This window comes from Sander vitreus, chromosome 23, assembly GCF_031162955.1.
Source record: "Sander vitreus isolate 19-12246 chromosome 23, sanVit1, whole genome shotgun sequence".
Classification (NCBI taxonomy): domain Eukaryota; kingdom Metazoa; phylum Chordata; class Actinopteri; order Perciformes; family Percidae; genus Sander; species Sander vitreus.
The window spans coordinates 2,782,501-2,804,905 of record NC_135877.1 but is presented as its reverse complement, the minus strand read 5'-3'; the positions used below and the strand labels follow the sequence as shown (position 1 = coordinate 2,804,905).

Below are 22,405 nucleotides of genomic sequence, written 5' to 3'. Positions count from 1 at the left end.
AGCTCATGAATGCGGCGCTTTGTGGAAGCTGATTCTCAAAACCTTTAAGGAGTTCCTTGAACACACCACAAAGAAGAGGTTTTCTGCTCACAACTTCCACACAATGATACATTTGACAAACAAAAGAATGAAGTTGACTGAAGGTCTCTTCAAGTGGATTTTCCTGACCTACTGATATGAATTGAAACCAACAGCTGCCTGGAATGAAGAAAAAAATCTAACTAAAAACTGATGCAGTGCTTTGGAAAACAGGCCTATATGTGATTTGTGTTAAACATGCAAAACCCGCAGTATGGTCCTTTAAGTGTGATGTGGTGCGGTGTGAGTCTGGTTTGTGTTACAGTCCTCTCAGCTCTGACAGAGACTGCAGGGACACCCCAGTTCATAACTGTATGGTTTAACACCAACAGCAGGAACAAACCGCTGAAACAAACCAGGCTAGAAAGGTTCATTCTTCAGTTTTCAAAAGCCTAAATGATGGAGGAGATGATCCCAAATTAATTGTTTGCATTACATTTATTTATTATAGATGGCATTTTTCAACAACTTACATTTAATGTATTTACATCCTCTTACTACATTCCCTACATAGCCAGTTTTCTTTGTCAAGGCCAACTCATGGTCGCCGCATTAGCATGTCCGTGAGGGTCTGTGCCGTGTAAAATGTATCATTTGTCCATGTCCCTGTGCAGACGTCTGCGTGGTGAGTGACTGTACACGCTACAAGCACACCAACTGTGCATCTGCTGCAAAAACAAACTGTGTGGAACAAATCTGTGTATGCACTCCCCCTGGTGTACTATGTATAGAAGCGGTGTAGCGGGTTGTTGTGGGGCGTTGCGAAGCATGGTAGCGCATAGCAGGGTGTAGCGGGGTGTTGCGGGGCATAGTAGGGTATAGCAGGGTGTAGCGGGGTGTTGCGGGGCATAGTAGGGTATAGCAGGGTGTAGCGGGGTGTTGCGGGGCATAGTAGGGTATAGCAGGGTGTAGCGGGAGTTGCGTGGCATAGTAGGGCATAGCAGGGCATCGAGCAAGACCACGGCGGCAGCTGCAACCATGATTTAGGTGCCACCCCAATCCAAGGAAAACTGTGAGGCGAGAAAAGACTGAGGGCCAGATGTACTAACTTTGTTGTACTTTTGCGCCCACTTCAGGCGTATTTGTTTCGTGCGCTTTTTGCGCTTTTCAGTGTAATGCATATGCATTCATGGGAGGGTGAAGGGGAAAGTGGGAGTTTCCCATAAAGAGATGGGAGGGGAAGCGCAAAGTGTGCCTAATTATGTACTCCGCGGTATGTACAAAAAACGCCCGTGACAGCGCGCTTCTATTTTGCGGTGAAAATTCTCCGCCTCTTAAAAGCAGGTGTAAGCCACAAGCGGGTTTCCTCGCATATGCCTCCTGGTGAAATGGCAGCAGTAATCCGAGCAAGACGAAGACATAGGCCAAGGAGACGAGCTGACAGGATTCACACTTTTTCAGTTGAGTGAACACAAAATCATTAAGCGTTACAGATTAAGCAGTGCTTACTGGAAGAAATCAAAGATGACGTTGAATCTCCGACTCAGCGTTCACATTCCATTCCAGCAGTTGTTAAACTCCTCGCTGCATTACAAATATTGGCATCAGGATCATTTCAAACTGTCATAGCATCAGCAGTGGGAATATCGCAGTCTGCACTCAGCCGTATCATAGCACAAGTACTTAACGCTTTGCTACAGCGCACTAGTCAATACATACATTTGCCCACCACTAATGCCGAAATAACAACCATGGCTAATGACCCCATTACACAACCCAACAACAGCAGCTCATCAAAATTACAACCGGGCACACATTAAGACAAGGGGGGTGATTGAGCACACATTTGGGATCTTGAAAAGCCGGATGCGCTGCTTGGACCGTACAGGTGGAGCACAATTTACGGTATAGTGGGCGGAGAAAAGCGCTGATTACCCGATGAACTGCAGGTTTGGTAAATATGACGTGTTGCGGGTTGGCCATGGCGCTTATAACGCTACATTCACAAATGTACGTACATCTGGCCCTCAGTGAATGGAGTTTGCTCAGTTGACATCCCTTAAACTCAAATATAAGTAGAATTTGAGTTAAGTCAAAGCTTTCCAGTTGCAAAGCAGAGGTTGTTCTCATATGTTTGACCACCATTAGTATGTTGAATAACTAAAATGTGATATAAATAAGCATTAAAGGGTAGCATATCAGATATTTAGTAATAATAATAATACAATATTTCTGGTTTATTACTGTAACTATAAAGAGCAGGTTATTTAGTGTTCAGACTTCCTTTTGTCAGGCAGAGGCGTAGAAACTTCACCGAGCTCAGACTTTTCTTCTTTGACTTTCTGCATCGCCAGCCTCCAGTGGAAGCATCTTATCTCTGTACCGAGTTGGGAGCGAGTGTAAGTCTTATCATCGCTACTGGATATCTGTTGGAAGCGGGAATGAGGTGACCTCGTACGAAAAAACTGTTGAATCAGTACATCTACAACAGTGGAGGTAGCAGAGCAGTCCAACTATCATCACTATCATCATCATTGTCGCAGGCGTCATCCACACCGGCACAAACCTCCCCGGGAATGGTAGAAGCTTGTTAGAGGGTGCACAGGCCTTTGTGTATTTGTGTCTTTCTCTGAGGGAGAGGAAAGGAGAGGGGGGGAGATAAGGGGAGAACTTGTTGTCCTTCCCCTCCTCACACACACACACACACATGCAAGCTACAGGGAGCACAAGCTGCAAATCCGCTAGCCCGCACTCCAGCGGCGAGAAAGGCAACGGGAGAGACGGCAAAGAAAAGATAAGCCGAGCCAAACGCGCCTGCTGCTGCCTCTGAAGTCTCTCTTTCCTCTCTTCATCTCTTCCTCCTCTCCTCTCTCCTTCTCCCCTGCAACTCTGCCAGCTCTTCCTCTTCCTCTCGTCTGCTCGTATAAATATTTATAATCTGGCTATTCCTATTCTTTCATTCCATCCTGCTCCTCGTCTCTGTCACACACACACACACACACACACACACACACACACACACATACCGTTCCATTCTGTAGATGAATGTAACTCCTGCTGTTTAATGTGTGCACTGCAGATTTACAGGAAGATCAGGTTTAGCGTATTCATTACGGAGGCGTCGGCTCAAACTGAGCCTTGGTCAGGGAGCGCTATCTGCTCCCCAAACTTTCTACTCTTATCTTTCCTCCACTGGAGTCTCTTCTCAGTCTTTGCTGTACCTCCTCTTTCACTCCTATTTTTTTTTGTTTCTCCTTTTGTCCCCTTTCTCTCCCTCTATCTTTCTTCCTCCTTCAAACTCATTCTTCCACCTCTATCGTCTCTTCCTTTCAGTGTTGAGTTTTCATTTGCCTGTCTCTCTCTCTTATCACGTTCTCCTCCAACCTCTCTCCAATTTCAGCCCTCAGTGGCAGCTATTCTTCTCTCAGCTCTTATTTTTAGCAGGAAATCAGCCGGCTCTCGGGGGCCGCTGGCAGCCGCTCAAGGCTTTGTCAGGGATGGTGAACGCTGCAGGAGAGGGGGTGTGGGGGTAGGCGAGGAGAAGAGAGGAAAAGAGGGGAGGACTGAGGAGGCATGAGATGAAATCCATGCAGGGAGAAAGGAAGTTGGAAAATGAGGGGATGGCAGGGAAAGAGGAGGTGGAAGTTTAAAAGGACTAGAGTGGAGGGAAGAGGAGGAGGAAGACTTCTCCCGAGAGAAGGGCTGCCTAACCTGGGTAAACTCACAGCTCACAGCCCTGGAGATGATGTCAAATGTCTGCCCTCTGTTGTCATGGTGACCCATGCAGGTCCAGCTGTCAGTCACTGTATGAAGACTTGAGTTAGAGAGTGAGTGGTGCAGTCTTGTTAGCTTTTTGTGAGTCATTTTACCTTACGTATTTAGGTTTTTACTAATCGATTGTTAAACAAACAATTGGATTTAGTCAGTGGTGGAAGACGTATTCAGATCCTTTACTTAAAGTGCTCACCCTTTATTGTGTTATGTATCTTTTTTGTGCACGTTATAGGTTTACAAAGTGAAAAAGCCCAAAGTCCCCCCCCAAAGGGACTTACCATCTCCAACAGAAAACACTGTTCACAAACTGCTCCAAACAGCTCTATTGTAGTCCAGCCTTTACTTCAGAGACAAACGTGGTCACTTTGGAACACACGTTATAATGCTCGCCTAGCTGCTAGCATGGCACGCCCTCATACTCTGCTTCTGACTGGCTAGTAGTCCTTACCTAGGTACTGTCAGGGCACGCCCTCATACTCTGCTTCTGACTGGCTAGTAGTCCTTACCTAGGTACTGTCAGGGCACGCCCTCATACTCTGCTTCTGACTGGCTAGTAGTCCTTACCCAGCTACTGTCAGGGCACGCCCTCAGACTCTGCTTCTGACTGGCTAGTAGTCCTTACCTAGGTACTGTCAGGGCACGCCCTCATACTCTGCTTCTGACTGGCTAGTAGTCCTTACCTAGGTACTGTCAGGGCACGCCCTCATACTCTGCTTCTGACTGGCTAGTAGTCCTTACCTAGCTACTGCACATGTGCGACTCCCAACAAAGATGGAACAGAAGTGAGATGTCTCACTCTGTAGCTAAAACAGAGAGCTCAACACACAGGGTGAAAAGAGGAGCTGCAGCAATGTGCAGTACAACAAATATATGGTGGTTTTTGAAAATGAAACCATGTAAACCTATTCTGATATAAGCTCTAAATACAATTATGAACCTGAAAATGAGCATAATATGAGCACTTTAAGTAAAAGTACTAATACCACATCGAAGAAATACTCATTGAAAATGTTACTTATATAAAAGTATGTAAAATCAGGAAAATGTACTTGAAGTATTAAAATTAAAAGTACTCATTACTCAAAAAATCCTCTAATTTTAGAAACTAGAAACGATCAAAACAGTAACTAAAGCTGTCAGATTAATGTGGTAGAGTAAAAAGTACAATGGAGTAGAAGTAGAGAGTGGCACCTCAAGTAGTACCTCAAATTGGTTCTTAAGTATACTGTACTTGAGTAAATGTACCTAATTACATCCCCCCACTGGATTTAATTAAAAGAAAACTATTAAAACTAATGTTGATAAACGATTAATTGTTGAAGTCATTTACCAAGAATATATATGCCAATCATTGTCTGTTTTCAGCTTCTCAATGTGAAGACGTGCTGCTATTCTTTGCCTTATATGGTTATAAACCAAATATCTTTGATTAATCTAATCAAGTAATTCAGAAACATCATGATGGACAATTGTTTTGTATTTTGTAAAGGAAATTATAGAATAAATGGTGAAGGTGTTTATCAATAACAAAAATAATTGTTAGTTGAAGGCCTATTCACAATAATTTCCTACTTAGGACTGCTTCCAAAAGGCTCTGACACACCAACCCAACGGCCGACCGTCGGCAGAAAAGGCAGTCGGACTGATCAGTCTCCCCGAGTTGGTCAAAAAAGTGCCTCGGAACACCCCGAAAAGATGCGCCTTGAGCGTACATTCTGCGCGTGTGCGAGACGTTATACGTCTCCATAACAGCAGGCGGCGCTAATCTGTATTGTCGCCCAAAAAATGAAAACGGGAAATGACGGAACATCTCTCTAGACCTAGTAAACACAGAGCACGCTGTCGTCAGTCATTATTTTCATCAGAGTGTTGATAGTAGTCAAGAAGGATCGTTGTTGTCATTACTCGCCGAACGGAAGAAAATACGATGGCTAGTAATAAGAAGATACTTGCGTTGTCAGCTCGTGCACTGATTCGCTAGTCAAGGGCTAGCACTCCACCAATCAGATTGGTCATTGAGTCCGACTGCCCACTGGCCGATTCAACAAGTCAAATGACAAAAACAAGACGACATGGAACACACCCAACAGACTCGAGTCACCGACCTCGCCAGACTGTCCGACAGCCGATAATGGGGTTGGTGTGTCAGCGCCTTTAGAATGATTTCTTCTCCTCCGATTCCTCCCTTTAATAGTGTAAACATTATTTCAGTAGCAGGTGACAAAACAATGGTTTCACATGGGACACAAACGCCGGTCTCCTGGGGGAAAGTCCTGTGTTTGCCCCTTTACGTGGAGTTTTGCCCTTTTATACTTCTTCACCTGATTCTTCGTTTGCTCCAACGATGATTACTAGGGCCACTAGAGGTTGTCGCCTAAAAGGGTTAATGTAAATATGGGTCGTTATAGGCTGCTTGCACAATCGACCTATATAGCCGTTTACTGGGTGAGGACGATCTGCTGTATTACCAAGCAATGATAATGTAATAAAAATGAATGCAGACTTGCATTTGCTGTGCTGATTACACAAGTCAAGCAAGAGTCTGCCAAGGGAGTTCTATTCTTTACAAAAATGGAAACCAGCGGATTCTGCAAAAACTGTGCAGCATTTAAACATGGCATCAAATGTTAAGTTTACATAATTAGTAGTTAAGAAACTAAAACGTGCAAACAAACTGCATGGTCCTTAAAGGATAAATAATCATGAATCAACTTTTATTTTTACAGTATATGTTTTCATTGGTGGTTGTTTTCTTCATACGTTTTGTTTTTCTTCATAAGCCTGTGTGTGTGTGTGTGTGTGTGTGTGTGTGTGTGCGTGTGTGTGTGCGTGTGTGTGTGTGTGTGTGTGTGTGAGAGAGAGAGATTCTGAGAATGTGTGTGTGTGTGTGTGTGTGTATGTGTACGTGTTTGTGTGTGTGCGTGCATGTGTCTGATACTAAAAAGGACGACTGTAAGCGATGTTGAAAAGCCGCTGTGTGTGCAGGAGCGAGTATGGGATTGTGGGGGATGGAGGCAGATTGTGCGGGACAGGTGAGAGGAGAGACAGTGGAGAGATATTGAGAAATAGAAAGGGAGGAGGGAAAAAAAAGGGTTACTGAGGGCGAGGGGCAAGCCTTAAGCTGGTGAGCAGCAGCACTTCAGTCCAATTGTCTCCAATAATGGCCTCTTTGATCAGGCTTTCAGCACACACCCGCGGCTGTGAACGCACACACGCCAACAGGCATCCACAAGGGTTTCGTAAGCCGAGCCGACGCTTCTCTGAGTGCTCGCGTGTTTGTTTGTGTGAGCTGCCCTCGCTGTAGACTTGAGTGACGTCTATATTCATGCCGAGTGATAGCGTGAGCTAGAGGAGCGGAGCAGGAATCTACTGCAGTGAATGTTGTTTAAATATGGATATCATTGTGCTGCCGAGTTGACGCGAGGTCAAGTGAGGAGCAGTTTTAATTCTTAAAGGCTTTGTTCTCTCGCTCTTTCCGTCTGTCTGTCTGACTTTCAGTTCAGCGACTGACCACACGCAGGCCAAAATACTGTAGACTCACGACAGATCAATGAAAGCTGGCCATTTGCAGTTATTTTCTGTCTTTGTGGGTATTCAGGGCATTTCCTCTCTTTCATGAACCCTAGGTAAAAAAGAAACATCATCCCTTATTTGTTTCACGTAGCAGAGTTTTTTTTTAAGGAACGCTGCAATACTCCATTAATTAGGCCCACACCTGTGGGCTTGAATGCTTAGCTTGCTCCTCTGCAGATCAGTAGCTGTTGTCAGCTCAGATTTACAATTTACAGATACAATGGTTTCTAATGGTGACCAAAGTCACAGCAAAATAGCAGTCAAATGTATTAGAATGGAAACCTTTCAGAGTAAGTCAAGTGAGTATAGTGCCTACAGCGGGTACGGAATGAGTCCTTAACCCCAAGTGAAGGAGTTCAAGTACCTCAGGTTCTTGTTTGTAAAATGCATACAAATTCTGTTATAACAGGGGAGACTGTTAAAACCAATGGAACTCCAACTTTCGTCTTGGTATTAACATTATGTCTCAGTGTCCCCTTAATAAAGAAACAACCACAAGCCTCTCGCTCTGACTCTGGGCTGCGAGGTCTACAACTCGTTATTTAGCCCCTGCTCTACTCTGTTCCCCTAAACTGCTGAATAATAAATAAGTGACGACCATGATGCGATTGCCGTGTAGGCATTTTAAATGCGAGTGTGTGTTTTTTCGTTGCCCGTGGAGAAGGAGTGTATGTCTCCCGTCTACCTCTGCAGCTACGTGTGTGTGTCTGTGTGTTTGTGTGCGTGCGTGCGTGTGTGTGTGTGTGTGTGTGTGTGTGTGTGTGTGATTTCTGGCCCTCCATCACTATCCTCTGTCAGCTGTTGCGTCCCCCCCCCGCCTCCCCTTTGGACCTCCTCTTCACCTCCTCAGCTTCACTCGTTCTCCCAGCTTGCTCCCTTTAGCTTGGTAACAGCAAGGGCATTAAACTTTCATGACTGCTGTCTTTTTTTCTAGCGCACTCTTCTTCTCTCCTCCTTCCCTATCTTCCTTCCTTCCTTCCTTCCTTCCTTCCTTCCTCCTTATTCCTTCTCTTGCCACTTTTCCTCCCTTTTTCCCTCTCTCCTCCTCTCCTTCTTCCTTCCTCCCCAAAGCCTACTTTTCCTTCACTCTCATTCTCTCTGTACCTTATTTCCTTCCTATCTTTTTTTTTTCTTCACCTCCCTTCCTTATTTTTACCCAGCAGTGAGAGTTGCTGGAGCAGAGCATAACAAGGAGTTTTGACACTCCTTTATGGATTTTAATATTGGAAAACTCGACAGAATTTCAAGTGACTGTAAATTTAAGCAAACCGTTTCCCATCTGTCCCTTACTGCCTTTGTGTCATCTATTTGCACACTTGAAAGACTGTGTTCCTTGCGTGTGTGTGTGTGTGTGTGTGTGTGTGTGTGTGTGTGTGTGTGTTATTTTCTTTAATTTCCTCCAAGTTCAGAAAACATTCGGAAGAGATAGAAGCCTCTGTGGATATCACTTATGGAATGATGGAATTTTTTTTTATAATTTTCTCTCTCTCTCTCTCTCTCTCTCTCTCTCTCTCTCTCTCTCAGATTTGTTTTTTGGGTCAGCGTCAGTGCATGTAATTTTCTGGACCCAAACTGTTGCTGAATCTGCATTAACCCTTTCTGTCAAGCAGAAATACTTAGCAAACAAACAAACGGCCAAGCTGTTGGAGAGTGAAACACGGAGGGGAGTCAGATGGGAATCAGTCAGTCTGTAATTGTCCGTCTTGATTAGTCAAGCAAATGTGGCGCCACATTATAACAACAATGCTTCATTTTACTAGCTCGTCTGCAATGCTTACAGCTGTTGTTTCAACAAATGAGATCAGATTTTTTTTAAGTCAATGCATGTTGCAGGGGAAAAAGAAAACCTGATCACCAGCTAGTTGCTAACTGTGAGTGTCTGCTGTTGGTGTTAGGCAGTGGGTTTATCAGAGATGCCTTGTGGAAAACAAAACAAAGTTGATGAGAGCTATGAGACTAAACCAAACCAGGCCAAGACAAAGTGGTGGACTAGAAAACCAAAACAATGAGCTAAAAGACTCTAAAATGCTGCAAGGAGCTGAGGAGACCTGCACAGTTGGGTGATTATTCTCTGTGGATTCATCGCTACAAGCAACACATGCTCAGTCCTGACTCGTCAGTACTCCTTGGCATTACGTTTTTACAACAAACAGCGTTTTCAAAATTCTGTTGTTGTGCGGCAGCCCCTAAACGACTTCACAGATACACTTGCTACTCCCACAACAATCCCAAATGGCAAATCCGATGTTTTACTGGTTGGGAGTAGGAGTGGGGTGCTGGGGACGCCCTGTAAGCTAGTTTAGCTGGTTGAATGGCTGCAGATGTGTCTTTTTGTTAATAATAAATGGCGTTAACGCAAACCCATTTTAACGGTGTCAATTTATTTATCGCTAGAGTAACGTTCTTTTTGGCCTAGCAAACTTTGTAGTTTTTTTCACATGCTGTTGCAACAACTAGTAACGTTAGAAAAACTACAACACCACACCGGATCTAGCTAGACCGGAAACAAAACAACAGGCACGCCGCACACACTTGTTTGGGCTTGCGAGCCGGCCAAAGAGTAGCAGGCTAACGTTACGTTTTGAGTGGACGGCGAGCGCGAGACGCCGAAATGGATGCCAATAAGATTCTGAATGGAAAGTTTACTTTTAAAACGTTGCCAAATGGTTCCATTGACAAGACCAAAGTGATCTATGTGTTTTGTCGTTGTGAACTGAGCTATCATCGCAGCACGTCCAGTCTGAAATACCACTTGATGGCCAAGTACACAGCTGATGGCCAAGTACACAGCTGATGGCCAAGCACACGGCTGATGGCCAAGCACGCGGCTGATGGCCAAGCACACAGCTGATGGCCAAGCATACAGCTGATGGCCAAGCACACAGCTGATGGCCAAGCACACGGCTGATGGCCAAGCACACGGCTGATGGCCAAGCACATGGCTGATGGCCATGCACGCGGCTGATGGCCAGGCACACAGCTGATGGCCAAGCACGCTGCTGATGGCCAAGCACACAGCTGATGGCCAAGCATACAGCTGATGGCCAAGCATACAGCTGATGGCCAAGCACACGGCTGATGGCCAAGCACACGGCTGATGGCCAAGCACACAGCTGATGGCCAAGCACACAGCTGATGCCATTTCTCCGCCCCCTCGTCAAAGCCAGGCCGATCCACTTTTCCATGTTGATAAGAGCATTAAAATGAGAAAAGATAATTGGACAAAAATAAATCAAGGGACATTTAGAATAGATAAAAATGTGCAATTAATTGCGAGGTAACTATGACATTAATGCGATTATTCACGATTAAATATTTTAATCGTTTGACAGCACTAATTAAAATATAATAGAAAGAAACAGAAAAACACTTCAATCTTGAATACTCTTGAGCACATTAACTTATAACTGGTTTCAGAACAGTGACACGTAAATTTGTTTGCGATCATCTATTCTGACAAAAGCATAAAGGTACATTCTGCCGAATACCGCAGCGTACGAGGGTTGTAGTTTCACATTTTGGCTAAATGGGGCGCCAGTAGAACTCTGGCACATGGGACAGATGGCGAGTGGCCAGTCACTGAATTCATCAGCATTCATGAGAAGCCCACGTCGCTCGTTCTGAAAGTCGCGGCTTAATCTTCAACCACATTATCCTGGAGGTGACATCGTCACACCTTCACACCGAACGCGGAAGCAGAGCAGACAGGATGAAAGAGACAGAGATGGAGTGTAGGAGAGGGACAGAGAAAAGAGAGACCACCTACGAGGCCGCTTGATGAAGCGCTGTATCTGTCTTTGTCACTGCTTCTTTATGTGTGTGTCCTAATGTATGTTTGTGTCTTAGTGTGTGTGTGTGTGTGTGTGTGTGTGTGTGTGTGTGTGTGCGTGTGTGTGTGTGTGTAAAATGCATTATGTTCAGTGAGTACATTGTGAAGTGTTAGGAGGTGCTGCTGTACTCAGATAAAATGTGTGTTTTGGATGCGTGGCTCAGTAGGCGGTGTTTGTGTACGCCGTCTTATAATTGCCGGCTGTCTTTGTTTTGCGTCTGCTTGTGTGTGTATGATGAGACGCAGCAGTGTGTGGGCGGTGAGTTAAATGAAACGAATCGAGTCTTAAGTTTAAGCCGAGGTGAGAAGGCGGGAGCCTCGCCGCTTCTCTTCCTCCGTCGTCATCCATCTCTACCTTGTTGCCTGTCTGTCCCTTACTCACCTCTCTCCGCTTTTCTCTCCTTCATCTTCCTTCGCTCGCATCCAGTCTTCCCTCTCTGTCTCTGACTCACACATGCTGTATAGGAATTACGACTGATCCGAGCTGAGTCTTTAGCTTGTCTGTCTTTGAACATCGGTGCCGTTGCTTTTGAAGCTTCCCTTTGAATTATTGCATTTCTGTTCATGCACGCACAGATAAAGGGCCGGCTAAAGCTATGCTGTTTGGTTTTAATCTCACTATGTTCTATACGTAAAGAAGACACACATAAACTGTGGGGTGTATACACACACACACACACACACACACACACACACACACACACACACACATATACAGTAGACACGGGCATATGTGCATGCAAAAACGTAGACAGAGTTTGGTATTATAGAATTTGGGCCATCTATTCATTGACACAACAAAGTCCGACATGGCCACAAACAGGAACAGGCACGCACTAAAGCTTTAAGTACAATTTGAATGTACTTGTACTCTACTTGAGTGTTTCCATTTAATATAACTTCATACCTCTACTCCACTAAGTTTCAGAAGGGAATAATGTACATAGTTTTACTTCACTACATTTAGCCTATAGCTACAGTTTGTACAACATTAAAGTACTGCTTACCTGCTGATGCATACAGGATCCATTTTCAGTTCTGAGTTCTTGTCATTTTGATACTTTAAGTACACTTTGCTGCTAGTACTTGCATACTTGTATCATCTTTTGAACTTTTGAATGCAGGTAATGGAATATGTTTATAGTGTAGTATTACTAGTTTTATTTGAAGTAAATAATCTGAATATTTCTTCCACCACCTTTAGTCTTCGTTTTCAGTTCCAGTTTGCTAACCTAAGGGTTGGGTTTTAACCTGTCTGAGCTGAAACTCATGTCATGCAGACTCAGTGAGCTTTAGTAGGCGTATTTTTTTTTTACTTTGGACAATGCCAAGCCAACTGTTTCCTCCTGCTTCCATTCTTTTTGCTAAGCTAATAGCCTCCTGGCGCTGCTTTCTGTAGGTATTGATCTTCAGCTCTCATTAAGAGAGCAAATAAGCAAATTTCCTGAGATGTCAAACTACTCCCTTAGGACACTTGTTCTTAAGCTTACAAAATGAAAGGGTAAAGGGCCTCGAGTGATGCATCAATTAAAGAAAGAAAAAGACAATTTGGCCCTGCAAAACAACGTTTTAAAAGCAGCTGAAAAACGTTCAATAACGTTACCTCACACACAACTGTGTTGATGGACTAAAGCTCCAGATGTGGACAGATGTGCTCATTTAAAATAAAGAACGCAACACTTTGTAATCACTTTAACTACACACACACACAATAAATGCTCCTGCACTACGAAATAAGATCCAAGTTGTAATAGACTGGACTTTTCCTTTTATTTTATTTTAGCAGAAGATTTTGGCTGCTGCTTCTTCGTACACATGCATTCACTCATACTGACACATACACACTGCTATTAATTTAATCATTTTTGGTTGGCAGGATATATTTGGCCCCTATTTTCTGCAACTGTGCACACACACACACACACACACACACACTTTGGTATTAAGTTATTTGGCAGGACGTTTTGGGTTTTTGGCTACTTGTTTTTGGTATCTATGCAGACACACACACTTAGGAATTAACTTTGTCTTGGCAGGCAGGACATTTCTGTCTTTTTTCCCCCTGCATGTACACAAACACACATATAAGAGCACACACACACACACACACACACACACACACACACACACACACACACAATGGGTAGTAATCCTCCTGTACATGCCAGAGCTTTGGGCAGAGCAGGGATTTTCCTCTTCAAAGAGCAGACCACCCATCGCAGCCTCGGAACAATGGTGGCCGAACTCTGGAAAGATTTCCTGTGGCGGGGGTGGAAGTCCACACACACACACACACACACACACACACACACACACACACAGACACACACACACACACACACACACACACACACGCACGCACAAATACACACTCACCTGTCAAAATACACAAACAATATGATTATGCACAGACCCTCAGCATCATGTACATAACTGCAGGCGGCATGTGGCACATTTACACACGTTTACACAGGCCGCCTTGTGGAGGTTGTGGGAGGATGGAGGTTTTAGTGGCAACAAGACAGCAAATCTGGGATGTGTCTGACTGGAGGCGGCAGGCACTTGACAAAAGAGCAAAGACACTGAGCGAGAAGGGATTGAGAAAGCACCAGAGAGGACTAAAGGGATGAAGGGGCAGAAGGAAAGCCGTAGACCAGCTGTTTCCACTCCTTAACGCAGCCTCGCTTTTAGCCTGCGCTGTCCTATGTTTTCCTCCAACATTTGCACTCCTCCTTGCTCACTTTCTCTCTTTTTGTTATTTTCTGGATGTGGCAGAACACGAGGAGGTTGCCGTCCTCCTTGCGCCGCCGCTGATTCCCTCACAGACAAATTGAAAGTATTTGTTGCTCAAAAGCAGTCTTTTGAATTCAAAGACAAAAGATGGCGGGGCGACAAGGAGGGGGAATGTCTGCCCAAATGTTTAGATGCCCCCCCACCCCCACCCTGCACTCACACGCTTCCACCCACATCCTTTTTTCTCGGTCTTTTGTCACAGAAGCAACACATTCATTTTCATTTGATGCAGCAATTGTCTTTTTGTGATTGATTTTTTTCTTTGTGGACACACAATACGAGACGGTATTGTTTAATTTCTTTGTTTTGTCTTTGTATTTTAATTTTTTATATATTGACAGCAGTTGAAACAGATGCACACACATTGGCTGCTTTTAGTCAGACTTAACTATGTAGTGTTCAGCTAGTTGGTATTCACACCTTGTCATTTTGCGGCTTTTTTTACGGGGGGAAACTTTCTAAAATTTCATCCATGAAATTGCAATTTAATTCTGCTAAGTAATAGCATGTGTGTGTGTGTGTGTGTGTGTGTGTGTGTGAGTTTTATATTTCTCCCTGCGATTTATTTCGCTCAGTCTGGCTGTCAAACTTCATGGGTGAAAAACTGCTCATGTTGCAGAATTCCTGAGGAGACACAGATAGTGTTTATTTGTCGAAAACAATTTATGAGCACCAAGTTGCCTCGCTGTTTGTCTTCCTCAGGCTCACACACACACACACACACACACACACACACACACACGCATGCGCGTACATAGACACACAAACTGTACATTCATTCCCCTTACTTATTTTTGATGTTTGCATTTTAGTCATTTAGCTGATGATCTCACCCAAAGCAGCTTTCATTCTTCCTCAGCTTGTCTGTCTTTGATCATCACTGTGGTAGCCTCGGATGATTCCCTTTGAATCATTACATTTCTTTATGTTCATTTGAAGATGAAGGTAGACAAGGTTATAATGTTGGCTGTGAATGTGCCACCCCTGAGTCTAGTTTCATACATGGGATAGTTCCGCCCGGGTGTCCCTCATTTTCAGCCTCATGTCCGTCAACTTCTGCTTTCTTTGTGTTGCCGTTCTAAACTATGAGGACTATGGTTAACTGCTCCTCAGATCTCTGCAGGGTAAATCCAGACAGCTAGCTAGACTATCTGTCCAATCTGAGTTTTCTGTTGCACGACTAAAACTACTTTTGAACGTACACATGTTCCACCAAAACAAGTTCCTTCCTGAGACTCCGTACGCTGCTTATCGCCGCCCAAGACATTTGGATTTGTTTAAAGCAGAGATCTTCAACAGGGGGTCCGAAACCCCTAGGTTGTCCTTTTTTCAAAAAACTAAAATGTCTTAACATGAATCCAACTTACTATAAGCCAATACAAATCAGCCTATTTGTGAAAAAAACCCATTGATGATAGGCTTTCTGGCCTATAGGTAAGGTAGTCACTAAGGTAGTCATCCACAGATACAGTTGATCCTAAGTAATTACTTTGTCACATGTATGTTAAACATTAAAACATTTTGTATAAAATCATTCCAACAATTATTATTTTAATAGCTTAGTGTTATCTGCAAAAAAAGGTATGTATAAAGGCTTTAGGCAACCCCACACATTATTGTAGGCCCAGTTTAATATGCAACTTAATTTTTTACAATATATGTAGTAGGGGGTCCCTGATCCGTCTCTCTTTCAGTTAAGGGATCCTTGGCTTAAAAATTGTTGAAGACCCCTGGTTTAAAGAAATGCCATACCTTCTCCCGCAGCGCCGTGGAGATAGGTCCCCCTAAGATAATATCCCTGACTTTTGTTTTGTTTTAAGACTAAAGGCTTCTCCTTCATATATACTTTGCATTTTTGTTGTAGATGTAGTTTCAGATCACTTCACACTCAGGCTGCTCCAGTCATCAAAGACTGAAACAACAAGCTAAACAAGGTGGATATGCGCTCCCATGCAGCTCCTTGGCTCCTTTCCTGGTGAGCTTTTTTTCCCCAGAAACTAATACAGTCGTCATTAAGGCTGCAGAGAAAATATGTGTTGTCTGATAAATGTGTAGCATTTTGTCAGGCATATAAGATGCAATTAAACAAGATTTGTACATGCTTTGAGCACCGACCTTGGATATTCCCAGCCTGAGATGGCTGTGTAATAAATGCAACTTATTCTTAAAACGGCACTATTAATATTTGTGTATAAACAAAAGGCTCAAATGTTGAAGTGTAATGTCAAAAGGGTTGTTCATATTGACAAAATCACAAAGAATTGTTACTGGACTTTTTTTTTTACGAAGGTTTTTTTTTTTAGCATAGTTCAGCTCATTAGTTTTCTTTTAGTTTTGATCCACAAATTTAGCATTTGGCAGCAAAAGAATCAGACATTTTTCACAGGAGTTGGAGGAGACCAAACCAGAGCTAAAAGCATATCTATGGGACTTTTTACGAATTTTTTTTTTCCAGCATTGTTCAGCTCATTAGTTTTCTTTTTGTTTCGGTCCACAAATTTAGCAATTGGCATCTAAAGAATCAGACATTTTTCTTAGGAGTTGGTGGAGACCAAACCAGAGCTAAAAGCAGAGTGAATATTGGACTTACATTCATCAGGGGGACAGAAACACAACTCCAAATAACAAATACAGGGATAATCTGTAAATGTTGTGTTTAGAGCTTGTTCTGCTGCCACCAAGGGGACAAAAAAATCAATCAGGGATAGTTTTAAATGGCCTTTAAAAAATATCTGGTATATCCAGGTATATTATAGTCGACAATAATAAAAAGATAAATCCTATTAGAAAATGTTTAAATAGATTAGGACCATCCGGACCACGGCAGCAGTTTTGGACCAGAGCTGGATTAAAAACCTGAATCTTCACTGTCCACAAGACTGTTCTAGGCAACTGCTGCCAGAGACTGGATTTTCGAACAGCAGTGAAAAATCAATAAGACAATAGACAAATGTCGATAGTCTCTACCCGTGTGCTTTTTCTATCCACGCACAGTAAGTTTAATAGATATCCAGAATAGAGCGGTCACACACAGCATTACATAGTCCATACAATATCCATGACATTCCACAGACTATAAGTAAAAATAATAATAATTAAAAAAAAAAAACAATGGGGAAATGAGCCAGGAATTTTGAGAAATAACAGCCCAGAAAAATTAGGTTCGGGCAGAGAATCAAAGCTCCGGATCAATTCAGTTTTATTGAAGAGCAAGCAGTTGGTGTGACAGTGGCGAGGAAAAACATCCTTTTAACAGACAGAAAGCTCAGACACAACCTGACTTTTGGCGGCCTGCCATCTGACGCTGCCGGTTGGGAGACAGAAAGAGAGATACAGACAGATATATAGAAATATGATTCAAAATAATTATAGCAGTGGGCATGATGAACAGTGGCAATTACAGTAAAAATAAAGATAATAGAACTATGAATAGTAATAATAGTAGTCCGTGTTAAAACTACATCTCGTCCCTGCAGCTGCTTCACAGTAAAAGCCTTCCAGTAGTGCCGACAGCTGGACGGCTTTCAGCTGCAGTTTGTGTTAGCCTGAAACGCTAATTTGCCGTTGAATAAAAGTTCATCCAAATGTATAGTTGTACATTTTCATTCAGAGGGAAACAGTTTGTCAAATGTCATTTTACCATTGCAGTTTCCGAGTTTCTCAGTGGATATCTTAAAACCTTTGTTGTTTTGTCAAAACATTTAGCATGGGTAGATATCACATGTAGGACTTTTGAATTACTGAAATGACCAGTACAGTGTGTTAGGAGCTGCACAAAAAGCTGAACATTGTTAAACAGTTTTCCAAGTAGTTTGTGCAGTGCATTCCAAGTTTTTGCAGCCAACAAAAGTTGCACTATGGTTCCAAAAGTGTAATTTTTACTTGACTATTTCTATATTTCCTCTGGCAATACATTTCACAATATTTGTGAGGAAAAAATAGCGAGGGGTAAATATTAGGATTTCAGGACCCTCAGTGCAGAAACACAGTGATGATGTAATGCATTTTTGGTAAGAAGACAGCCCCGTTACCTTCAATCCTTTGTGTGAGCTAGAAATACAGGCGCTCAGCTGTCCTGTGAGCTCCAATAGGGATTTAATCAAAGATAATGACAACATTTTTGTTTATCTATGGACTATCGAGCGAACGTTACTTCAAATGCCAAAGTCTGACGAAAAGCAATCGGAAATATCTTTTGATTGTGCGGTGGTGTGTGTGTGTGTGTGTCCGTGTGCCTTTGTGGAGGTGCAGCCCCTCATTTACGGGTCTATTTTGGTGTCTGCTTGACAACTAAACACAAGCCCTTCTGCCAAACAAATGGGAGCTGGGTTGGGGGGAGAGAGGGCGGCTGCAGCCCAAACTGCAAAGATGGGCACTCTTTGACAGCTGCTTTCATCTTGTTATTATTCCTCCTTCACACTCAAGGATTTTTGGGTTTCCTAAAGTATTTCTGTTGCTCTCTCCTTCCTGTCCCTCTCTCTCTATCCCCCCCAGTCTTTCTCTCTTTCTGTCACCGGGTTGTGATTGGCTGTTATGACAGAGCCGTCGCCGGGCTGTCAGCCTCTTCTAAAGCTCGGTTTAATTACTCCTTTTCACTAACATGACACGTTCATGCACAGATGCATGCAAACTCGCACACACGATGGAAAGTCACTCACAAACACACATGCTGACACACAAACCAATGTGCTCAGCTGCATGCCGCGCCGCCCTAGCAGTAATAAAAATAAAAGAAGCCATGGTGATTGAACTCGCCATCAGCCACTCTACCTGACAAAGCAGACCCCCCAGATGTTAGTCAGTGTTGGTTTCTCCGTTTCCTCAGCAGAGCTTTGAAAACATCATGTCGATTTGTGAAAGGCCGGCGCGCCGCTGTGTTTGATGGGCGCAGATCGATCGCGCGCCCTGCTGTGCCAGGCTCTGAATAGCCAATTAAAGCCATTGAGACAGAATATGGGGGGAGGGGGGGGGGGAAGGAGTCAGTGTTTGATTAGAGGAGGATGATGAGAGAAAGGAGGAAAGATGCAGAAGCAATTGCCATAGTCGGTAAATGTTTAATATTCTGCGCCGTAAACTTCACAATGATCACTCTGCTTTCCCTCCTCATCATTCCTCCAGATAAAGATTCCCTGACGGATACGTTCAGCTATGCTTCCATAAACAGAAGACAGCAGTGCACTGGGTTGAGACCTTGACTGATGGAGGGAAGCTAAGACAGATGTACAGATTTGCTAGAAATGGAGTGGAAAACAATGAGAAAGCCAATGTCGAATGTGAATGCCAAGCCGTCTGGGATGGGTTTCATATAGTCCTCTGATTTTCCCTGTCCTCCTTGTCCTTCCCCCACTCTGTCTACCACCACTCTTTCTTTCGTTTCCTTTTTCTTGTTTTATTTGTACTTCATAATCAAATGTTGCCTCCTCTCCACGTCCTCCTTGTCACTCCCCAATCACTCTTTCATTTTCCTTACTTCTCCATACCTTTTTCTCCCATTATTGTCCGCCTTCCTTCCCCACATTTGTCCTTCCCTTTTCTCCTTTTCACCTTTTTACTTCCCTCTCTCCTCCCGTGCCAGGTACCCTGCCCTACGACATCAAGATAGTAATTGCCGGAAACCATGAGTTGACCTTTGACCAGGAGTTTATGGCTGATCTGATCAAGCAGGACTTCTACTACTTCCCCTCTGCCTCCAAGTTGAAGCCTGAGAATTACGAGAATGTCCAGTCGCTGCTCACTAACTGCATCTACCTGCAGGACTCCGAGGTCACCGTACGGGGCTTCAGGATCTACGGCGCCCCCTGGTGAGTAACCACTGCCACGTCAATGCACACAAGAGCGAACACCTACTGCAGGTACAGAAGAAAGTACTTCTTTTAAGTGACATTTATTCACCAGCTTCTATAAAAATAACACTCATATGCTCAGTGTTATGCAATATTTTGGCCTTACATTTCAAGGATGCACTTTGGTGGCCCCATGTTTCAAGAACATCATCACAGAAGTATCTTGTAATTACAGAATTGTCAGACCTCAATTTCATTCCGGTAGTGTCTTGTATGGGAGGAATGGTCTATGAAACATTTTGGTAGCCATTGTTGATGGATCCACATTTCTGAGACCTGAGCGTTTGCTTGCTGCTGCTAAGATGCGAGATAAGTAATTTGCTTTTAGTTTTTTTGCCTCTCTGTGTGCAGAAAACATTTACCACATGGGAAACAACCAACACTATAAACAAATATTTCTCTCTAAAGGTCAGCACGTACTGATCGTGTCTTGTAGCACTGCATAATTTGATGCTCATTTAGCACACACCAGAAATGCCATACAGACAGATAAGCTGCGAACACCTTCTTCGAATGTTATCAGCTGATTGAATGGCCATTATCAGTTGTTATCACTGCCGTAGATGTGAGGCTGTGTGGCCCAACTCTACCTCCTAGTTGGCTCAGTAGGCCGTTATCATCTAATAGTAGGCAGGATTACCCATTCGTGTCAATATTAGACTGCTCAACCGCAGCGTTGTAAGATGACGTAGTATAAAGAGTAACAATGGTAAAGAGTAGTCTAAAGAGCAAAAGTCCATGTCATGCGTGAAACCAAAAGTCCCCAACTTTTTAAAATGACATACTAAGTCAACTTTCTTACGTAACGTTCTTAACTAACGCCAAACCACAATCTTTTTCCTATATTCAATTATTTGTGTTTGAATTCACAACTATACCTGCGTTTTTGTGCTGTGTGTTGTCCTTTTGAGGCTATTAATATCATCCCTGCTGTAGTGAGCTTGGTGCTTCCTTCTGGGGAGTGATGAGGTCAGAATCTAGATGCCAAGTATTAACAGTGTGCATGTTCTACCTTCATATAATCCATAATTGACTTGCTGAACTAGCATCAAAATATAGGTAACACATGTCAAGTTCCAGTCAACTTTATTTATATATATCCCATTGTATACTTTACATAGTTAAATGCAACACAATGTGCTTTACATACAAATGGCATAATAACAATCATTGCAGAGTATACAAATGCTAAGATATGCAATACAACCTGCTTTTAAAATGGTTCAGTGTGGGGGTCTCTCTCAGGTCCTCGGGCAGTGTGTTCCATCTACTTGGGGCATAAATACAGAAGGTAGCCCCTCCTGCTTTTGTTATTATGAGAAATAGTTAAAGGACCTTTATTGTGCTTATATTTTGCATATTCCTAACTTGATTTGTTTTTAGTCAAATAGCCAAATTTGAGGCTAGGTAGTACCACACCGTAGAACAAGCTGTACACATTACAAAGTAAGGAGGAGGAATAGGGTCGATAGGGGCCTAGCAGCTTATTTTGGCCCAAGGCCTCATAATCCAGCCATGATTTGGTGCCAAAGTTAAAATGTTCTTCTGCTGTTCTCTTTTCGACTTTATCTCTGCATCTTTGAATCATTAAAATAATCATTTATTTACTTTTTTATTTAGCTTCCACTTACATTGCTTTCTATTTTTCTACAACTCCTTGTGGACAGTCTGCTATGTGTGTGAGTAATATGAGGGTGAGTATGTAAGTGGTTAGCTGGTGGTCCATGATCTTATGTGTGTGTGTGTGTGTGTGTGTGTGTGTGTGTGTGTGTGTGTGTGTGTGTGTGTGTGTGTGTGTTTAGTGACAGGTTCCCAGGGGCAATGTCTATGGTGTGTGTGTGTGTGTGTGTGTGTGTGTGTGTGTGTGTGTGTGTGTGTGTGTGTGTGTGTGTGTGTGTGTGTGCCCCCAGTGCAGGATAATTGGTTTGCTGTGATAGCAGCTTCCCTTGAGTTTATTGCTCAAGCCACTGCAGAGAGCTGCCTGAGGTGGACTGACAGGAAGAAGGGAAAGAAGAAGAGAGTAAAAAGAAGTGGGACAAAGAAGAGGTGTAGGAAAGAACGAAGAGGTGGTGATTGATATGGAGGAAAAAGACAGAGGGAGATTTAGGAAAAAATAATTTTATTCAGATTCACCGGCTGGCCCTGGCTGGTGTAATGGGCACATGAGGTGACGAACAAAAGTGTGTGTGTGTGTGTGTGTGTGTGTGTGTGTGTGTGTGTCTCTGTCTGAATGTGTGAATGTGTGCTGGGTTTGTGAGTGTATCCACCAGTGTGTGCTCTCACTTGCCTTGGACTGTATGATGCTGTGTGTGTGTGTGTGTGTGTGTGTGTGTGTGTGTGTGTGTGTGTGTGTGCGTGTGCGTGTGTGTGCGTGTGTGTGCGCGCGTGTGTGTGTGCGTGTGTGTGTGTGTTCCTGCAGCACAGAGGGGCTCCAGCTGGCTCTGTGTGTCCCCCCCTCTGCACTGTCTGCTCCCCTCTTCCCTCCTACCTTACCTCCTCCTTCTATCCTTCCTGCATCCTTCAATTATCCCTTCTTCTATCCTTTGCTCTTTCTTCTTCTTTCCCTCCATCTGCT

The 22,405-nt window shown here is 43.5% G+C and overlaps 1 protein-coding gene across 1 annotated transcript in view; it reads left to right on the top strand.

Moving 5' to 3' along the window:
- Nucleotides 1-22,405, top strand: part of mpped1 (metallophosphoesterase domain containing 1) — an 80,916-nt gene that overhangs the window by 5,104 nt on the left and 53,407 nt on the right. Inside the window, exon 3 of the mRNA XM_078242965.1 lies at nucleotides 19,563-19,788. Within this exon, the coding sequence (XP_078099091.1) occupies nucleotides 19,563-19,788 (226 nt within the window). The remainder of the gene's footprint in view (nucleotides 1-19,562; nucleotides 19,789-22,405) is intronic.